Genomic DNA, 19,106 nt, shown 5'->3' on the forward strand with positions numbered 1-19,106 from the left:
AATCGCCTCAACAATTGCCTAGAAACTGAACCTGAAACTATATCGAAACTAATTTCACACATAACAGATTAAATTAAAGTATGAGGGCAGGCCATTCTATTGTATTGATCCATTATAATTATACGCCTAATCTTAAAATGGTATGTACCCTATATCAGTTCACCAAATCAAAGCAGTCTTATCAGTCTACTCTGGCCTACTTGGAATAGGCTACACAGTAAAAACGTTCGTAATTGTACATGCTGAATGGCTTTCAATCTCTGGGAAAATATCCACATCGGTTAGCAGGCGTGAGAGTTGGAGAATGTGGTGATGAGGCTTGTGGAACCTTATGTTGGCAAGGGGAATAATCTCACCATGGACAATTTCTTCACTTCAATGTCATTGGCAAACAAGTTGCTTGCAAAGAAAATAAAGAAAACATGAACAAAGTGAGATGGGAACTCCCTCCCTCTGTGCAAGATAATGCGGACCACATATACATTGCGGACCACAATGTCTTGCTCCCAGACAAACTAAACAACTTATTTGCTCGCTTTGAGGACAACACATTGCCACTGACACAGCCCGCTAACAAAACCTGCGGACTCTCATTCACTGCAGCCAACGTGAGTAAAACATTTAAATGTGTTAACCCTCGCAAGGCTGCCGGCCCAGACGGCGTCATCAGATCATGCGCAGACCAGCTGGCTGGTGTGTTTACGGACTTTTACGGATTTCAATCAATCCTTATCCCAGTCTGCTGTTCCCACATGCTTCAAGAGGGCCACCATTGTTCCTGTTCCCAAGAAAGCGAAGGTAACTGAGCTAAATGACTATCGCCCCATAGCACTCACTACCGTCATCATGAAGTGCTATGAGAGGACCATATCTAGCAAGCTAGCCAGCTAACGTTAGCTAGTTAGCTAACAGTACACTAACTTGAAATGAAAAGACTGTTAAAATTAGAAATGTGTAATATCTGTAAATGTCGCTAGCTAGACTATCTTATACATCATGGATGGACGCATCTCCTGTCGGATGTCATGGTTGCCCTTAGTTTGAAGATGTAATCCAGAGACAGGCGTTTTCTCCATCTCCTTAACTATCATACTCGAATTCCACTCATTTCAAAACTCGGTCCTCCAGAAAGTGGAGAGCATATACGTAATGTTAGCTAGCGAGCCAGCCAAAAAACGTGTTTTGATTTATTTATTTTTATTCGGTGCAAACGGCTCTCCTGTGAAGTAGTGACCCACGACATACGCCTAGTTTCCAGAAACAGGTCACAAATAACTACTGTTAAAGGGATGAGAAGATAAAGAAAACACCTTTAGGTTTTACAAAGTGGAAAACGTTCAGAAGAGGTCATTATGTCTATATTTTAATGCATTTTTATTTGTTTTTGACTAACTTGAATAATTTACAAACTTATGACACACATACTGAAAAAGCTGAATCTTTATTAAAAGGAAATACTTAATAGGACATACCATGCCGTGTTGGTGTACTACCCTTATCCTCCATCTGCTAACAATGAAGAGAGATTTTGATAGAAAACAGAAGTGCAAACTGGTGAGCACCAAGTTAATAAGGTATCTGAGAAACTGTTAAGTAATGTGAGAATGCTCAGTCATTAGATAAAAATAGAACAGAAGTAAGATTCTAGGTTTAAGATAAGACAGTGAAATGTTTAGTGATAAAAAACTAACCCTCCAAAAATCCTTACAAGTCAAAATGTAGAATATTTAAGGTTGACTCAGCGATGTGCCGTATATGTAAAAAGCATAGTGGGTCAATTTCAGCAACAACTCAGCTGTTTTGGGCCCGTGGTGAAGCGAACCCGTGCACATGCGCAGATACTGCTGTGTGTGAGAGAGAAGTCTTACATCTCACTTATCGCAAAGCTGTGGTGCTGCTTGTGGCAATGTCATTTCCCAGAGTCTACCTTTAAGTCAATCTTACGAGAAGACAAAATAGATTTAAACACAAAACATTATTTGCTACATGAACAATTTACATCAGTTGAACAAGTCTGTTCTCATTATTATTCTCTTTGCCTGGTAAACAAAGCATACATTGGGGTAAAGATATTGCAGTGCTGTACTCTACTTTAAAAAAAAGACTCCAGAGTCCCCCAGTAACTTTTGCCGATGATGGGCCCTCTGGATTTCGCAGCCTTGTTCATCTCAGGCACTCAAAACAACATGGCACATTTTTGAACAGCCGGTAATACTCCTCTTGGATCTGGTAAAGTCAAATGGAATGGGGAATGTGTTACACGCATTAGTTAGCCTCAGTGTGTGGATGAGGTAAAATATTTTTATAATAAAGAAATTAAATGAAGGAATGCTAAAGTAATTACAAATAGGGCCAGAAGTTGTTTATCTCCTGACCATATGATATGTCCAGGCAAAACTCTGGGCCCTGCGTTTCTCCTGGTCAGGTCATGTGGTCAGGAAAACCCCCTGGCCATAATTATGAACCTATTTTAGAGAAAGGTTTTACCTTTCTGGACAACACACAGAGGAAGATGAAGATGAACATCCCTTGGAAAGCGTTGGCAATGGTGAAGAGATAGGCTGTGAGGGTAGTCTCATTGAGAATGTGCAACACGCCAAATGTCCAGGTGGCGCCCAGGACGAACAGAAGGGCAAGGGCACCACGAGCACAGGACCTAGAAGGACCATATATAGTTTTGTCATTGTGAGCCATATTCTGACTTGATGTACAGTATGTGTGCTTAACTTAGGCTCATACAATAAGCTTAATGCTAATGTTTGTAGCTCATGTTCTGCCCTAACGTAAAGTATCTGCTCAATATTCAATACTTCTGTGTGACAACTTTACTAACTGTAGTAATCTTTATTTATTTAATTTTTTTTACACATGTTGAGTTTTCCTCAACAAACACTGGGTCTTTGGCATAAAGTCAATACATTCTTGGGATGTTTTTATCAATCTTACCTTATGTTTTGGTAATGGCTAATCTCTGGCTTCTTCACAGCAGTGTGTCGGTACACTTTGTAAATGATCACTCCAAAAGCCAGGAGATTGACCTTGGATAGACGCATACAAAACCATGAGAAACTACTGAGAGACTACTGCAATATGTTCTTTGGAGTAAACAACTTTTTGATGTAATTGTGGAATGTCATAAACTTTATTACCCATTACTGACATGCAAAATGATAACAATGATTTAATCAGTGTTTCCAGACATTTCTGAAAGAAAGGAAATTCTTGAATGTCCAATAAAATTTGTGAAAATGTATTGAAAATAATATGATGAAATTAAAATGTTGAACCTTACCAGGATAATCAAACATGCAGGCCCAATGAAACTCCAAATAAAGTTATTTTCTGTGCTCAGCCAACACCTTTGAAACATAAAACATTATTTAACCACATGCTGGTGTGTAGTGCTACAACAACACCTAACAAGCACACTCCCTTTTTCTACTTACACTTTATTGGTACCGTAATACTTGGAGCCAAGTGTAGCCGAAATGGCCACCACCACTGCAGGGCTTCCATATCCAAAGATGTAAAAGTTGCGATGCAGGAATCCTTTGTTGTAGATGACACCAACCACTATCAGGTACAGATGGATCCCCTCAATGCACATCCAGGCAAAAGCCGCTAAGAAGAAATAATGAAGAAGCCCAGCAATGATAGAGCAGAATAGCTGAGGGTAGAGAAAGAGAAACAAAATGGACCTTTATCAAATTAGACAGACTTACCATCTATGAAATCATATAAGGCAAGGGTGACTGCACATGTAAACAAATGCAAATGAGATACAGACGGAGGCACAAATACACACACAGGTTCACTTTATTCAACATACTGTCTTTATATGTTCAAGAATATACTGTTCAATATTTACTGGAGCCGAAATGCAGTCAGTGCTCACTTTATGGGTGTTCATATTGATCCCGACCAGAAAGATGAACTCAGCCATGAAGAGGCTGCAGCACAGGTTCTTGTGAATGGTGGTTCTGGTACTCTGTATCTCACTGAAGAACCAGAAGGTGAAGATGCACATGGACAGGCAGATGATTGAGATGATCATTCCCAGCTGAGTGATCCTGGTCAGAATGTTGTAGTGGGCCGCCATCTGAAAAGAAGAACCAACACAATGGAATGGTGAATCATTTTTACAGCTCCCGGCTTCTCCCCTAGTTTTGTTGTTGTCAGAAAATAGAAAGTGACATATCATTTGAAAGCTTCAGCCCTTGTGGTTTTGGAAATCAAACTCGCATCTTACTGCTGGCAATGTCATAAGAATGCCCTGTGCTTTTCAAATGGGTGTGTTCCTATGGGAATTTGCACATGTTTAGAGCGACACCATTAGATAAACAATTAACTGAATTTTTTTAAATATATTTTTTTATCCTTTTGGAACTGTAATTGGGGACATATTTTATTTCAAACCTAGACTTTCAAATCTCCTTTTCCTCAAACAAAAAAGCTGTACATTTCAGTTTTTTTTGGCCTGCTGTATCTCGGTACTTTATGAGGGTAGTTTACAATATTATGTGTTGTTTAGAAAAGGCCACCGGAAGGCGTCAGAGTTTGAGAGGTTAAACCTACAATCTAGTAGGTGTGGTTGAATGGTATAGCCGCCAATACTATGCATAGAGCCCAAAAGGTTGTGGGTTCAATCACCATTTTCTATTATCCTGCCCTATATCCCTATATATGTATGTGCTGTCTGAATAAACAACAAAAAATATGAAAGAGGGTGCAATTCCACTCTCCTTTAAAAAAATCTAAATACAAGTTAGCTTGTCTTTTCTATTAAAAATCACTTCCATTTGGCCTTTCATGCAAGATGTTCAGATCACCAACAAGACAGCCACAGGGGATTGGAATACATTCATATGGATGGTATGGACACTTACGTTGGCCCGTCCAGAAGACATGAGAATGGCAAAGTGTGTGAGGTGATTGCAGGAGCATGTGGTGGTGGTGCTGTTGACGTGGGTTTGCTCACAGCCCTGTGTGGCCCAATGGCCCTGCATGCTGGCCGGATCGTACTCCCAAAAGGCACATTTGGTTACATCTTCTTTAGTGTCAATAGGCTTCAAAAGAAAGGGAATGAAATAGGATAGGAATTGGATATGTTATGGCAAAATATGTTTTTGAAAAAGGTACAAAATAAACAAGGTGGTTTGTGTAAAACAAATGGCTACCTTTTGATTGTGGAAATACTGAACGACCATTTCGTGCCTGCATGCACTTTTAAACTAACATATGGCCATACATATTAATCACAACTCTCCATAACTTAATTTAAATTGTAACACAAAATCTTGTTGTGTTGTAATTTTGTGTGTGTGTCACAAGTTAGCGGTCTGCCACTGGAGAGCTAATGGATGAGTCTAGGCTGTCTGCGTGACTGCAAACATACCTCTGTGTGTCTGAGAGTGAAGGTCACATGGTCCAGCTGGTACATGTCAGCAGGTTTGATGGCAGCCGCTATCACCCGAGAGTTCACAGTGATTTCCCCTGTTTCTGCGTAGCTTGTGTAGTCTGTAACACCAGGGTCAGTGTTTGGTTTCAGGATGCCACCGACACTGTCATACCGCAGGAAAACTATGGACACACTTCCTGATGTACAGAAAAAAATTAGATTGAATTTGAATGTAGTAATATTGAAGTTTATGTCAGGTGTTGATACAGTAAGTGCTAGTGTCTGGTTCTACATTTGACAAATGTAGAGGTTCCCCCAAAAACAACAACATTTGACTTGTTACTTTGATAAGATTCTCATCTCATTTAAATGCATCTTTAGCTGACAATAATGTCGTAATGTTGTCATAGTGAATGTTTTTTCCCTTTAATCTGATCTCTTACCATTTTTGTTTCCCTTCTGCCTTTTAGGATTTAAGTTGATACGATCTCCTCCCATGGAGACAGAGAGCTCGGTTTTCTTTGTTTGCTGGACATCAAAAGTGTAGAGTTTCATTTCTGTAAATGAAAGAACAGAAATGATTCAGTTGAGTGGAATAATAATTATCTGATTAATACAGCATCTGCATCAATAGAACATGGATTTCCAATAAACCAAGATCTTAACACATATAAATACTTTTTCAGCATAAAACTGACTTTAACTATATACAGTGGGGAGAACAAGTATTTGATCCACTGCCGATTTTACAGTTTTTCCTACTTACAAAGCATGTAGAGGTCTGTAATTTTTATCATAGGTACACTTCAACTGTGAGAGACAGAAAAAAAAATCCAGAAAATCACATTGTATGATTTTTAAGTAATTCATTTGCATTTTATTGCATGACATAAGTATTTGATCACCTACCAACCAGTAAAAATTCCGGCTCTCACAGACCTGTTAGTTTTTTTCTGTTCTCCACTTACCTGTATAAAAGACACCTGACCACACAATCAATAAAACAGACTCCAACCTCTCCACAAGACCAGAGAGCTGTGTAAGGATATCAGGGATAACATTGTAGACCTGCACAAGGCTGGGATGGGCTACAGGACAATAGGCAAGCAGCTTGGTGAGAAGGCAACAACTGTTGGCGCAATTATTAGAAAATAGAATTAGTTCAAGATGACGGTCAGTCACCCTCGGTCTGGGGCTCCATGCAAGATCTCACCTCGTGAGGCATCAATGATAATGAGGAAGGTGAGGGATCAGCCCAGAACTACACGGCAGGACCTGGTCAATGACCTGAAGAGAGCTGGGACCACAGTCTCAAAGAAAACCATTATTAACACACTACGCCGTCATGGATTAAAATCCTGCAGCGCACGCAAGGTCCCCCTGCTCAAGCCAGCGCATGTCCAGGCCCGTCTGAAGTTTGCCAATGACCATCTGGATGATCCAGAGGAGGAATGGGAGAAGGTCATGTGGTCTGATGAGACAAAAATAGAGCTTTTTGGTCTAAACTCCACTCGCCGTGTTTGGAGGAAAAAGAAGGATGAGTACAACCCCAAGAACACCATCCCAACTGTGAAGCATGGAGGTGGAAACATCATTCTTTGGGGTTACTTTTCTGCAAAGGGGACAGGATGACTGCACTGTATTGAGGGGAGGATGGATGGGACCATGTATCGCGAAATCTTGTCCAACAACCTCCTTCCCTCAGTAAGAGCATTGAAGATGGGTCGTGGCTGGGTCTTCCATCATGACAACGACCCAAAACACACAGCCAGGGCAACTAAGGAGTGGCTCCGTAAGAAGCATCTCAAGGTCCTGGAGTGGCCTAGCCAGTCTCCAGACCTGAACCCAATAGAACATTTTGGGAGGGAGCTGAAAGTCCATATTGCCCTGCGTCAGCCCCGAAACCTGAAGGATCTGAGCTAAAATCCCTGCTCCAGTGTGTGCAAACCTGGTCAAGAACTACAGGAAACATATGATCTCTGTAATTGCAAACAAAGGCTTCTGTACCAAATATTAAGTTCTGCTTTTCTGATGTATCAAATACTTATGTCATGCAATAAAATGCAAATGAATTACTTAAAAATCATACAATGTGAATTTCTGGATTTTTGTTTTAGATTCCGTCTCTCACAGTTGAAGTGTACCTATGATACAAATTACAGACCTCTACATGCTTTTGTAAGTAAGAAAACCTGCAAAATCGGCAGTGTATCAAATACTTGTTCTCCCCACTGTAGCATCATCCCCGGCATCATCCCCATTTTGATACAATCAAAATGGATATGGTCAAAAGTAAGCATTGTGGCCTCCAGAGTGGCGCAGCGGTCTAAGGCACTGCATCACAGTGCTTGAGGCGTCACTACAGACCCAGGTTCGATCCAAGGCTGTGTCACAGCCGGCCGTGACTAAGAGACCTGTGAGGCGGCACACAATTGGACCAGCGTCATCCGGGTTAGGGGAGGGTTTGGCTGGCCGAGATTTCCATGTCTCATCGTGCTCTAGCGACTCCTTGTGGTGGGCCGGGCGCCTGCAAGCTGACTTCGGACACCAACTGGACAGTGTTTCCTCTGACACATTGGTGCGGCTGGCTTCCGGGTTAAGCGAGCAGTGTGTCAAGAAGATGTGCGGCTTGGCAGTTTTGGAGGAGGCATGGTTTTTTACTTTTGCCTCTCCCGAGTCCGTAGGGGAGTTGCAGCGATGGGCCAAAACTAACTACCAATTGGAGAGAAAAAGGGGTAAAAGTAAAAATAAAATAAAAAAGTAGGCATTGAATAGCTTTTGGTGTTAGAGTTGGATGTAAAGAAGAAAACACATTGCACCAAATGACGGTCTGTTGTTCATATGCCGTTTGTTCACCATTCGTTCAGCGCTGTGTGTTTTATGGACCAACCGCCGGTAGGCATCTAACTGTCGACATTTTCTCAGGTTTCTACATGTAGAATCGGTTTGCAAATTATGGTTGGCACTCTGTTCAGATGTGCCAAGTACAATCGGCCATTAGGCCTGCATAAGACTTTTCAGTCATGTCAACAGTAAATCACCGAATGCACAGAAAAAAATAAGTAAATCTGTTTTACACCATTATTGCTGTGGATTTCACCGAATTATGGGTAAAATTATGAAAATAGTGTTGTTACCTGTAATTGGAAGCCTGGAGTAAAAAATAATCCAACATACTGTACTTCTTTACAGTAATATATTTTTCCTACTGTAGATTCAAATGATCGGTTTCAGGTGCCAACCTCATACTGTCAGGTGAGATATAAAGCTAGACTATTTTAGTAAAATATCTTCTTAAAGCTGTGAAGTGGAATAATATTTTCAGCAGCTGCTGGGAAGGTACCTTGACTTGTTTATCTTTATTGCTAACCAATGTTGAATTACTACATGTTTTCCTAGCTAGCTAGCTAGCTGCCTTACATTTACAAGCTAGCTATAATAAGCTAGCTCAAGCTGACACAAGCCATTTCGGTCTGCCCTAAATTGCTCATAAATATATTTCTGTGATACCTAGCGAAAAAACAAATCACCCTGATAATGATTGTTGTGATGATAGGCGTCGCTCTCCCTCAGCCTCTGAGTGCCATTGATCATAAACTGAGTGCAGATTCGTGACCATTATGTTTTCACCATTAATTAAGAAAATGGCTCGTTTCTAGCAGTTCAAAATATATTACCGGCACATTATGATTGAAAGGCCGCATTTAACACATAAATCACAGCTGCAGCGAATGACCAGTGGAGGTGCTTTCCGATCTAAAGTGATTCCACTGGGGAGCTGTATCACAGTGTCACCATAGGTAGGTAGTAACGTGGCCATTCATTTTCGGCCATTTTTTTTATATGTCAAGTAAGATAACAGCCTACAAAATAAATTACTAATATTGGTAGCCATCTAGATGTCCAGTGATACAGTATGCTAAATGGGGAGAGCATGAACGGCATAACCTGTCACTGTTCACTCGGCTCTCAGCCGTATCCATATATCCTCTCAAACTTTGTTGCATAATGTTACAGTATTAGCCAAACCTGTTCACTTTACCAGTAGTATATAAACATTTGGTGGCAGAGAAAGAAAGGAAAATGTTGTGAGTCTGGTATATCAATGTTTTATTGGATTGAAATAGGTGAATCTAGTCGTCTTATTTGTATTTGTTCATTGCCTCAATTGACTTCATAAACTACACCGAAAATATAAATGCACATGCAACAATTTAAAATATTTTACTGAGTTACAGTTCATTAGGAAATCTGCCAATTGAAATAAATAAACTAGGCCCTAATCTATGGATTTCACACATTTTCACTGGGAATACAGATATTCATCTGTTGGTCACAGATAACTTCAAAGAATAGTTAGGGGAGTGGATCAGAAAACCAGTCAGTATCTGGTATTACTACCATTTCCCTCATGCAGCATGACACATCTCCTTCGCATAGAGATGTTCAGGCTGTTGATTGTGGTCTGTGGAATGTTGTCCCACTCCTCTTCAATGGCTGTGCAAAGTTGCTGGATATTGGCGGAAACTGGAACACGCTGTTGTACACGTCGATCCAGAACATCCCAAACATGTTCAATGGGTGACATGTCGGGTGAGTATGCTGGTCATGGAAGAATTGGGACATTTTCAGTATTTTCAGCTAGGAATTGTGTACAGATCCTTGCGACATAGGCCGTGCATTATCATGCTGAAACATGAGGTGAAGGCGGCGGATGAATGGCACGACAATGGGCCTCAGGATCTTGTCAAAGTATCTCTGTGCATTCAAATTGCCATCGATAAAATGTAATTGTGTTTGTTAACCATTGCTTATGCTTGCCCATACCATAACCTAACCGCCACAATGGGGCACTCTGTTCACAATATTGACATCAGCAAACCGCTCGAACACATAACGCCATCAGTTGAAACCGGGATTCATCCGTGAAGAGCACACTTCTCCAGTGTGCCAGTAGCCATCGAAGGTGAGCATTTACCCACTGAAGTTGGTTACAACGCCAAACTGCAGTTAGGTAAAGACCCTGGTGAGGATGATGAGCACACAGATGAGCTTCCCTGAGATGGTTTCTGACAGTTTGTGCAGAAATTCTTCAGTTGTGCAAACCCACAGTTTCATCAGCTGTGGGGGGGGGGGGGGGGGGGGGGGGGGGCGCTGGTCTCAGACGATTCCGCAGGTGAAGAAGCCGGATGTGGAGGTCCTGGGCTGGTGTGGTTACACGTGGTCTGCAGTTGTGAGGCCGGTTGGACGTTCTGCCAAATTCTCTAAAACGACGTTGGACGCGGCTTTTGGTACAGAAATTAGCATTCAATTCTCTGACAACAACTCTGGTGGACATTCCTGCTGTCAGCATGCCAATTGCATGCACCCTCAAACCTAAGGCATCTGTGGCATTGTGATGTGTGACAAAATTGCACATTTTAAAGCGGCCTTTTATTGTCCCCCAGCACAAGGTGCACCTGTGTAATGATCGTGTTGTTTAATCAGCTTCTCCATATTCCACAACTGTCAGGTGGATGGATTAGCTTGGCAAGGAAGAAATGCTCACTAACAGGGATTTAAACAAATATGTGGACCAAATTTGACAGCTTTTTGTGCATATGGAAAACTCTCTTTTATTTCAGCTCATGAAACATGAGGGCCAAACACATGTTTTTATTTAACCAGGCAAGTCAGTTAAGAACAAATTCTTATTTACAATGACAGCCTACCTGGGAACAGTGGGTTAACTTCCTTGTTCAGAATGACAGATTTTTACCTTGTCAGCTCAGGGATTGGATCCAGCAACTTTTTGGTTACTGGCCCAATGCTCTAACCACTAGGCTTCCCGCCCGCCGTTCTCAACCCCTACAATAACCCATTCTTCCAAGAGCTCACTGAGTTTGAATGAAGTCCTCTAGTGTGGTAAGTACAGACACACACACACACACACATTCTTGATATGTCCCTTGTCACCTTTCTTTTTACCCACAGAGTAACAGCCCTGGTGCGCTCTGTCTCTCATTATACTGTATTCTTTATTTTTCTATGGTTGTCCTAGGGGTGAGAAGAGCTAACAAATCAGAAATTAGGAGGATTGTTATGGCGACTCATGGGGAACGCTTGATGCTGCACTGACTTCTCTCTCCTGGATGCTCTCCTGTCCAAACTGTCCCGTTGTGTGTTTCACCACCTCTGAAACACCATACCCAGAATAGAGTTGCTCCTGATCATAGATCTAGGATTGTAGCCAATCCCAATTTTAACTCCATCTCTCTCTCTCTCTCTTTGTCTCTCTCTCCCCCACATCTCCAATGCACAGGCACACAATATAGTTTATAAATTAGTGTTCTAATGATGCTCTTATTTGGTGCTCTTATGTGTTAACTGTTGTTACTTCATTGTCAATTCTATTAATATGTTGTCACCAATTTGAATAAATGTATTTAATGTAAAAATGTACAGTTGAAGTCAAGTTTACATATACCTTAGCCCAGTACATTTAAACTCAATTTTTCACAATTCCTGACATTTAGTCCGAGTAAACATTCCCTGTCTTAGGTCAGTTAGGATCACCACTTTATTTTAAGAATGTGAAATGTCAGAATAATAGTAGAGATAATGATTTATTTCAACTTTAATTTATTTTATCACATTCCCAGTGGGGCAGAAGTTTATGCATGCTAAATTAGTATTTGGTAGCATTGCCTTCAAATTGTTTCACTTGGGTCAAACATTTTGGGTAGCCTTCCACAAGCTTCCCACAATAAGTTGGGTGAAATTTGGCCCATTCCTCCTGACAGAGCTGGTGTAATTGAGTCAGGTTTGTAGGCCTCCTTGCTCGCACACACTTTTCAGCTCTGCCCACAAATTTAAAGGCTTGAGGTCAGGGCTTTGTGATGGCCACTCAAATACCTTCACTTTGTTGTCCTTAAGTCCTTAAGCCATTTTGCCACAACATTGGTCATTGTCCATTTGGAAGACCCATTTGCGACCAAGCTTAAACTTCCTGACTAATGTCTTGAGATGTTGCTTCAATATATCCACATAATTTTCGTTCCTCATGACGCCATCTATTTTGTGAAGTGCAACAGTCACTCCTACAGCAAAGCATGGCCAAACAGTTCTATTTTTATGGCCAAACAGTTCTATTTTTGTTTCATCAAACCAGAGGACATTTCTCCAAAAAGTACGATCTTTGTCCCCATGTGCAGTTGCAATTCGTAGTCTGGCTTTTTTATGGCAGTTTTGCAGCAGTGGCTTCTTCCTCGCTGAGCGGAATTTCAGGTTATGTTGATATAGGACTCGTTTTCCTGTGGATATAGATACTTTTGTACCTGTTTCCTCCAGCATCTTCACAAGGTCCTTTGCTGTTGTTCTGGAATTGATTTGCACTTTTTGCACCAAAGTACGTTCATCTCTAGGAGACAGAACGCGTCTCCTTCCTGAGCGGTATGATGGCTGCGTGGTCCCATGGTGTTTATACTTTCGTACTATTGTTTGTAAAGATGAACGTGGTACCTTCAGGCATTTGGAAATTGTTCCCAAGGATGAACCAGACTTGTAATGGTCTACCATTTTTTTTCTGAGGTCTTGGCTTATTTCCCCATGATGTCAAGCAAAGAGGCACTGAGTTTTAAGGTAGGCCTTGAAATACATCCACAGGTACACCTCCAATTGACTCAAATTATGTCAATTAGCCTATCAGAAGCTTCTAAAGCCATGACATCATTTTCTGGTATTTTCCAAGCTATTTAAAGGCACAGTCAACATAGTGCATGCAAACTTCTGACCCACTGGAATTGTGATACAGTGAATTAAACTATAGTTTTGGCAGCGGTTGTGGAGCGGTTGAAAAACAACTTTTAGTGACTCCAACCTAAGTGTATGTATAAAACCTTCAACATCAACTGTATGTTTTTTTTTTACACATTTAGATTTCAGGGAGAATTACACTGTACATTTACAGCATTATACTGGCACTAGAATTTCCAGCTTAATACTGTAATGTCGCTTTATAACATATATTTCTACTGCAGTAATGTTTTACAATAAGGAAAATAGTATTGTAAAATATATTACAGCATCTCTGCTGTAAAGTTATATTGCAGTACTAAGTTGGCAACTCCGGAGCCAGCATAATGCTGTCAATTGAAAGGGAAAAGTTGTACAGTGTGGGCTTCTGGGACATCAACCCCATATGTTTTTACTCCAGACCCAAACCTTTTGATGGTCGAATAAGTTTTAAATTGCAAGTTGTATGTTAGCAAGCAGAGCCGACCAGCTGGCTTACAGACGCACTAGGGTCAGACAGGCTGCCTGTGTAGATTAAGACACTGCTGAGTTGGCATGAAATATCGGGATGAGACATGCGTTGTACTCTGAATTATCCCATTATCCCAACTGTTACACTGAGAAGGCTGAACAACTGCTGTTTTTTAAACATGCTAGCTAGCAAGCAGTAGCCACAGCAGCCATTATGGAATGGCACGTTGCGTTGAACAACAACCCAGTTAGCAATGGGCATTCGGAAGGACGTCGTCAGGTGCCGTGTAACAGCTTTTTTTGCCCATCGTCCTCATTGACGGGGAACTCCTGATAGGTTGCATGAGTCACGCGGCAGCCATGTTCCTCCCGCTGACGTGACACTTTTCTCACATGACCCAGCCACCCTTCTCCCGACAGGCGACACTACAGCCGGGGGCAAGCAATTTTTTCAGTTTGATTATGTGTGTCCAAAACATATACGATAACTAAGGCCAGTCCTGGTTCCCTGGATCAACAGGTGACGACAAATAAATAAATAAAAATAAAATACATTTATTGACAGTGATAGGTTATACGATAACTAAGGCCAGTCCTGGCTCCCTGGATCAACAGGTGATCAACAGGTGACGACAAATAAATAAATTAAAATAAAATACATTTATTGACAGTGCAATGGCAAAAAAAGTGACAGTAATCAAAGTGATTCAGTAAAGCAATCAAATAAGTGACATTGTACATAAACAATATACAACAAATCATTAAATTGCCCACATGGATATCCATAGTGGACATTGTTTTCCCATGTGCAAAGCGAGTTGGACAACATACTGTCCAGTAGCAGCATGGAATTATCCAGGTTGTGGCGATGGCAAGATGGTGCAAGATAGCATCCACCACACCGTCGACTTCAGGTCCTTGGCACCCATTACAGCAGAAACCAAAGCTACAAAATGTAGGATTAGAAAGTATTAGAAATGGCACACTATGTTAACATATTTCCCTTCCCTACCACCCATACCAGATTAGCTACATGAATAAAGGTTATATTTTATCCTCTGAATGTACATATCATGTTAGTTAACTAGCTATATTCTGTCATTAAAGGTTGGGTAGCATAAATGTCACCACACTTAACATATGGATTTGCACTAGTATGCACATGCAAAGACCCAATGCAAAGTTACACCTCACTTTTCTATTTTTCTATCAGAATTCTGAAGAATGCCAAAGTCACGTCTGAAAATGTTTTTCTGGGATGTGATGTAATATGAAGGACTTGGCAAGCAAGCCTATTCACCATAACATAAACTCCAACAGAAATAACTTCAAATGTATAACTTCAAATTAAACCAAATATTTTGCACTCATTGCACCCATGCTGGTTTCAATTATTTATCCTCTGAATGTACATATCATGTTAGTTAGCTAGCTAACCACATTGACTAACTAACATTAGCAAACCATCTAACGTTAGTAAGTTAGCTAGCTAAGTAACTTGACTAGCAAGGACACAATAAGATAGCAACTTAACAGCATTTAGCTAGCTAGCAACAGCCATGTTAATGTTTTTAGCTAGCTAACGTTAACAAACTAGATAGCCAAGGAACGTTAATTAGCTGGCTAGGCTAGCTTGCGTTATTGTCCTTGTTGACATTACACAAGTAAAACTACACATAAATGAAGGAAAGTAGAAACGTTACTTACTTGAACAAAAAAAGTTTAATTCCAATCTGGTGCATGAACAACCGAGAAAACAACTAAAAGCGAGAAACATTTTCAAACGTGTTGATTTGACCATTGTTTTACTAGATAACTAAGGTAACTAACAAGGTCCACCGTCTTCGTTGAATGATCCGCTTTTTCCATGCACGAGTCAAAATCCAGGCTAGAGAAATTGTGCTGAAATCAAAATGAATGGTGTGAAATAGGCTTTTAGAAGTGCCATCTTAATTTGACTTCTTATCATTAATGCCGTCTTTGGTGTGCTTATCAATGCATGAACACCTTTTTCACACCTATAGATAAAATAATTATATCATAATTATTATTTTATTTGTCATATAAAAGTTAATGTGCACTAAGTTTAAAATATATTCTGTCATTAAAGGTTGGGTAGCATAAATGTCACCACACTTAACATATGGATTTGCACTAGTATGCACATGCAAAGACCCAATGCAAAGTTACACCTCACTTTTCTATTTTTCTATCAGAATTCTGAAGAATGCCAAAGTCACGTCTGAAAATGTTTTTCTGGGATGTGATGTAATATGAAGGACTTGGCAAGCAAGCCTATTCACCATAACATAAACTCCAACAGAAATAACTTCAAATGTATAACTTCAAATTAAACCAAATATTTTGCACTCATTGCACCCATGCTGGTTTCAATTACATTTTCAGACAATTTTACAAGCAAATACTTTATGAATTTATTGTTAGAAATCAACTTGCAAGGTTACTAGCCAACTAGCCTGCTAACGTTAGCTCTATTAGTCAGCCTGCTGATGTTAGCATTGAATGAGTCAGCCAGTCACTATCAACACCTAGTTTACAGCTACATTAAAGTAATCCAGTTATCAAAGAATGGTAGCTATATAAAGTTATCTTAGCCAGCCAGCTAATGTTAGCTATTTCGCCAACTAGGTATTAGCCTAGCCAGCCTAGCAAACCCCCACGTTTATCGTCGGCAAGCTAGAGCACAACTTCTGGAAACCAGCTAGAACACAACACAACATAACAGAACTAAAACATAAACGCAGATGAAAAGCAAAGAGAGAGCAGACTAATACCCTGACCACACCGCTCGCGTCGCGTGCGCGAGCATTGCAAAATAAATTTAGGAATCTATGTTATTCAATTATTGCACCCACACTGCTCGCGAGCGTCTGCGTTGCCAAAGGCTAAAATAGAACTCTATTCTATTTCTAAAGCAGATCGCACTGAAAGTCCTGCCTCTCCCATCTCCTCATTGGTTTATAGAAGCAGGTACCCACGTGCTATCTCCTCATTGATTATACCCAAGTGGGTGATTGAAAAACGAACTTTGTTGCTGGTCGTCGTTTTAATACTATGAAAATGTAGATGCCAATCACCATATAAGTTCAAAGATGAAAAAGTCTGGAAGGAGAGATGACCAGTAATGATTCGGTTGACCATTTTATGTGTGGATTAATTGTCGGAGTAGAGGACCTTGTGCATTTCAGGTAAAATAGCAACTCAGTGTTTATATCCCAGGACAAATTAGCTGGCAACGGGTGCACGGTGTTTCCTCCGACACATTAGTGCGGCAGGCTTCCGGGTTGGATGCGCGCTGTGTTAAGATGCAGTGCGGATTGTTTGGGTTTTGTGTATCGGAGGACGCATGACTTTCGACCTTCGTCTCTCCCGAGCCCGTACGGGAGTTGTAGCGATGAGACAAGATAGTAGCTACTAACAATTGGATACCATGAAATTGGGGAGAAAAAGAGGGTAAAATTAAATAAATAAAATAATAGCTGGCAACAGCAAGCTAGCTAAATAAGGCAAATTAGCTAGCAAGTGCAAGCGATCTAGCTAGCTAAATTGCCATTGATGTTTAATGCTTTTCGACCTGTCCCCAAATTAATGTAATGTTTGTTTTGATATTTTAACCTGCTTGTCGTTATCACGTTTGGTGTGGGGGGACAAAATACGTTTATGCACGATGGCGCACGCGCACAGCCGGTTTGGGTTCCGTGTTACAGATTGATGGCGGGGGCCAATCCGATGGTAAAACTTTTAAGAGAGCAGGCTGTGTTAGATACCAAAGCGAGGGGGAGGCGGGCACTTCACCGGGCCGAGGGAGAGTCAGGGAAATCCAGTAGCTACACTACATGACAAAAAGTATGTGAACACCTGCTCGTCAAATATCGAATTTAAAAAATCATGGGTATTGATATGGAGGTTGTCCCACAATTTTTACGCACTACGAGCCTCAGCACTTGGCAGTCCTGTTCTGTAAGCTTGTGTAGACTACCACTTCACAGCTGAGCCATGTTGACCGGAGCAGCTCTAGCAGGGCAGAAATTTGACAAACTGCCTTGTTGGAAAGGTGGCATCCTATGATGGTGCCACGTTGAAAGATACTGAGCTCTTCAGTAAGGCCATTCTACTGCCAATGTTTGTCTATGGATATTGCATGCATGTGTGCTCGATTTTATACACCTGTCAGCAACAGGTGTGGCTGATATAGCCAAATCCACAAATTTGAAGGGGTGTCCACATGCTTTTGTAGATACAGTGTATATAGCGAGAAAAATCTCAAATAAATTGATTCCAGATGTCAGTCACCGAGCGCACTAGCACTAACTTTGGTGAAAAGTTGACAAATCACAAAGGAGGACAGATGAGGTACTACACAACTACATGTAGGATTTTCTCTTTTGTTTTGAGCCCACGGCAGGAAGGCACCAGAGCCTGTCGTGCAAACGGGGTTCCCACTAGATAATAGATACAGTCGAGAAGAACTACTGAATATAAGATCAGTGTCAACTCACAATCAGTACAACCAAGAATATGATTTTCGCGAAGCGGATTCTGTGTTCTGCCTTTCAACCAGGACAACGGAATGGATCCCAGCCGGCGACCCAAAAAAACGACTCCGTAAAAGAGGGAAACGAGGCGGTCTTCTGGTCAGACTCCGGATACGGGCACATCGTGCACCACTCCCTAGCATTCTTCTCGCCAATGTCCAGTCTCTTGACAACAAGGTTGATGAAATCCGAGCAAGGGTAGCATTCCAGAGGGACATCAGAGACTGTAATGTTCTTTGCTTCACGGAAACATGGCTCACTGGAGAGACGCTATCGGAGGCGGTGCAGCCAGCGGGTTTCTCCACGCATCGCGCCGACAGAAACAAACATCTTTCTGGTAAGAAGAGGGGCGGGGGCGTATGCCTTATGGCTAACGAGACGTGGTGTGATCACAGAAACATACAGGAACTCAAATCCTTCTGTTCACCTGATTTAGAATTCCTCACAATCAAATGTCGGCCGCATTATCTACCAAGAGAATTCTCTTCGATTATAATCACAGCGTATATATTCCCCCCCAAGCAGACACATCGATGGCTCTGAACAAACTTTATTTGACTCTTTGCAAACTGGAATCCATACATCCTGAGGCTGAATTCATTATAGCTGGGGATTTTAACAAGGCTAGTCTGAAAACAAGACTCCCTAAATTGTATCAGCATATCGATTGCGCAACCAGGGCTGGAAAAACCTTGGATCATTGTTATTCTAACTTCCGCGACGCATATAAGGCCCTGCCCCGCCCTCCTTTCGGAAAAGCTGACCATGACTCCATTTTGCTGATCCCTGCCTACAGACAGAAACTAAAACAAGAAGCTCCCACGCTGAGGTCTGTCCAACGCTGGTCCGACCAAGCTGATTCCACACTCCAAGACTGCTTCCATCACGTGGACTGGGATATGTTTCGT

General features: G+C 41.3%; 1 protein-coding gene across 2 annotated transcripts in view; it reads right to left on the reverse strand.

Annotated features, from left to right (window-relative positions):
• Nucleotides 1-1,176: 1,176 nt before the first annotated feature.
• Nucleotides 1,177-19,106, reverse strand: part of LOC139407512 (adhesion G protein-coupled receptor L4) — a 34,731-nt gene continuing 16,801 nt past the window's right edge. The window contains exons 8-16 of one of the 2 annotated variants that reach the window (XM_071151302.1): nucleotides 5,842-5,955; nucleotides 5,396-5,595; nucleotides 4,887-5,066; nucleotides 3,896-4,099; nucleotides 3,447-3,667; nucleotides 3,293-3,359; nucleotides 2,947-3,038; nucleotides 2,488-2,656; nucleotides 1,177-2,226 (exon numbers count right to left, since the gene is read on the reverse strand). In XM_071151302.1, coding sequence (XP_071007403.1) covers nucleotides 2,164-2,226; nucleotides 2,488-2,656; nucleotides 2,947-3,038; nucleotides 3,293-3,359; nucleotides 3,447-3,667; nucleotides 3,896-4,099; nucleotides 4,887-5,066; nucleotides 5,396-5,595; nucleotides 5,842-5,955 — 1,310 coding nt within the window. In that variant the 3' untranslated portion in view covers nucleotides 1,177-2,163. The remainder of the gene's footprint in view (nucleotides 2,227-2,487; nucleotides 2,657-2,946; nucleotides 3,039-3,292; nucleotides 3,360-3,446; nucleotides 3,668-3,895; nucleotides 4,100-4,886; nucleotides 5,067-5,395; nucleotides 5,596-5,841; nucleotides 5,956-19,106) is intronic. The other variant, XM_071151303.1, reaches the window with a different exon arrangement.

This window comes from Oncorhynchus clarkii, chromosome 4 (assembly GCF_045791955.1).
Source record: "Oncorhynchus clarkii lewisi isolate Uvic-CL-2024 chromosome 4, UVic_Ocla_1.0, whole genome shotgun sequence".
Lineage (NCBI taxonomy): Eukaryota > Metazoa > Chordata > Actinopteri > Salmoniformes > Salmonidae > Oncorhynchus > Oncorhynchus clarkii.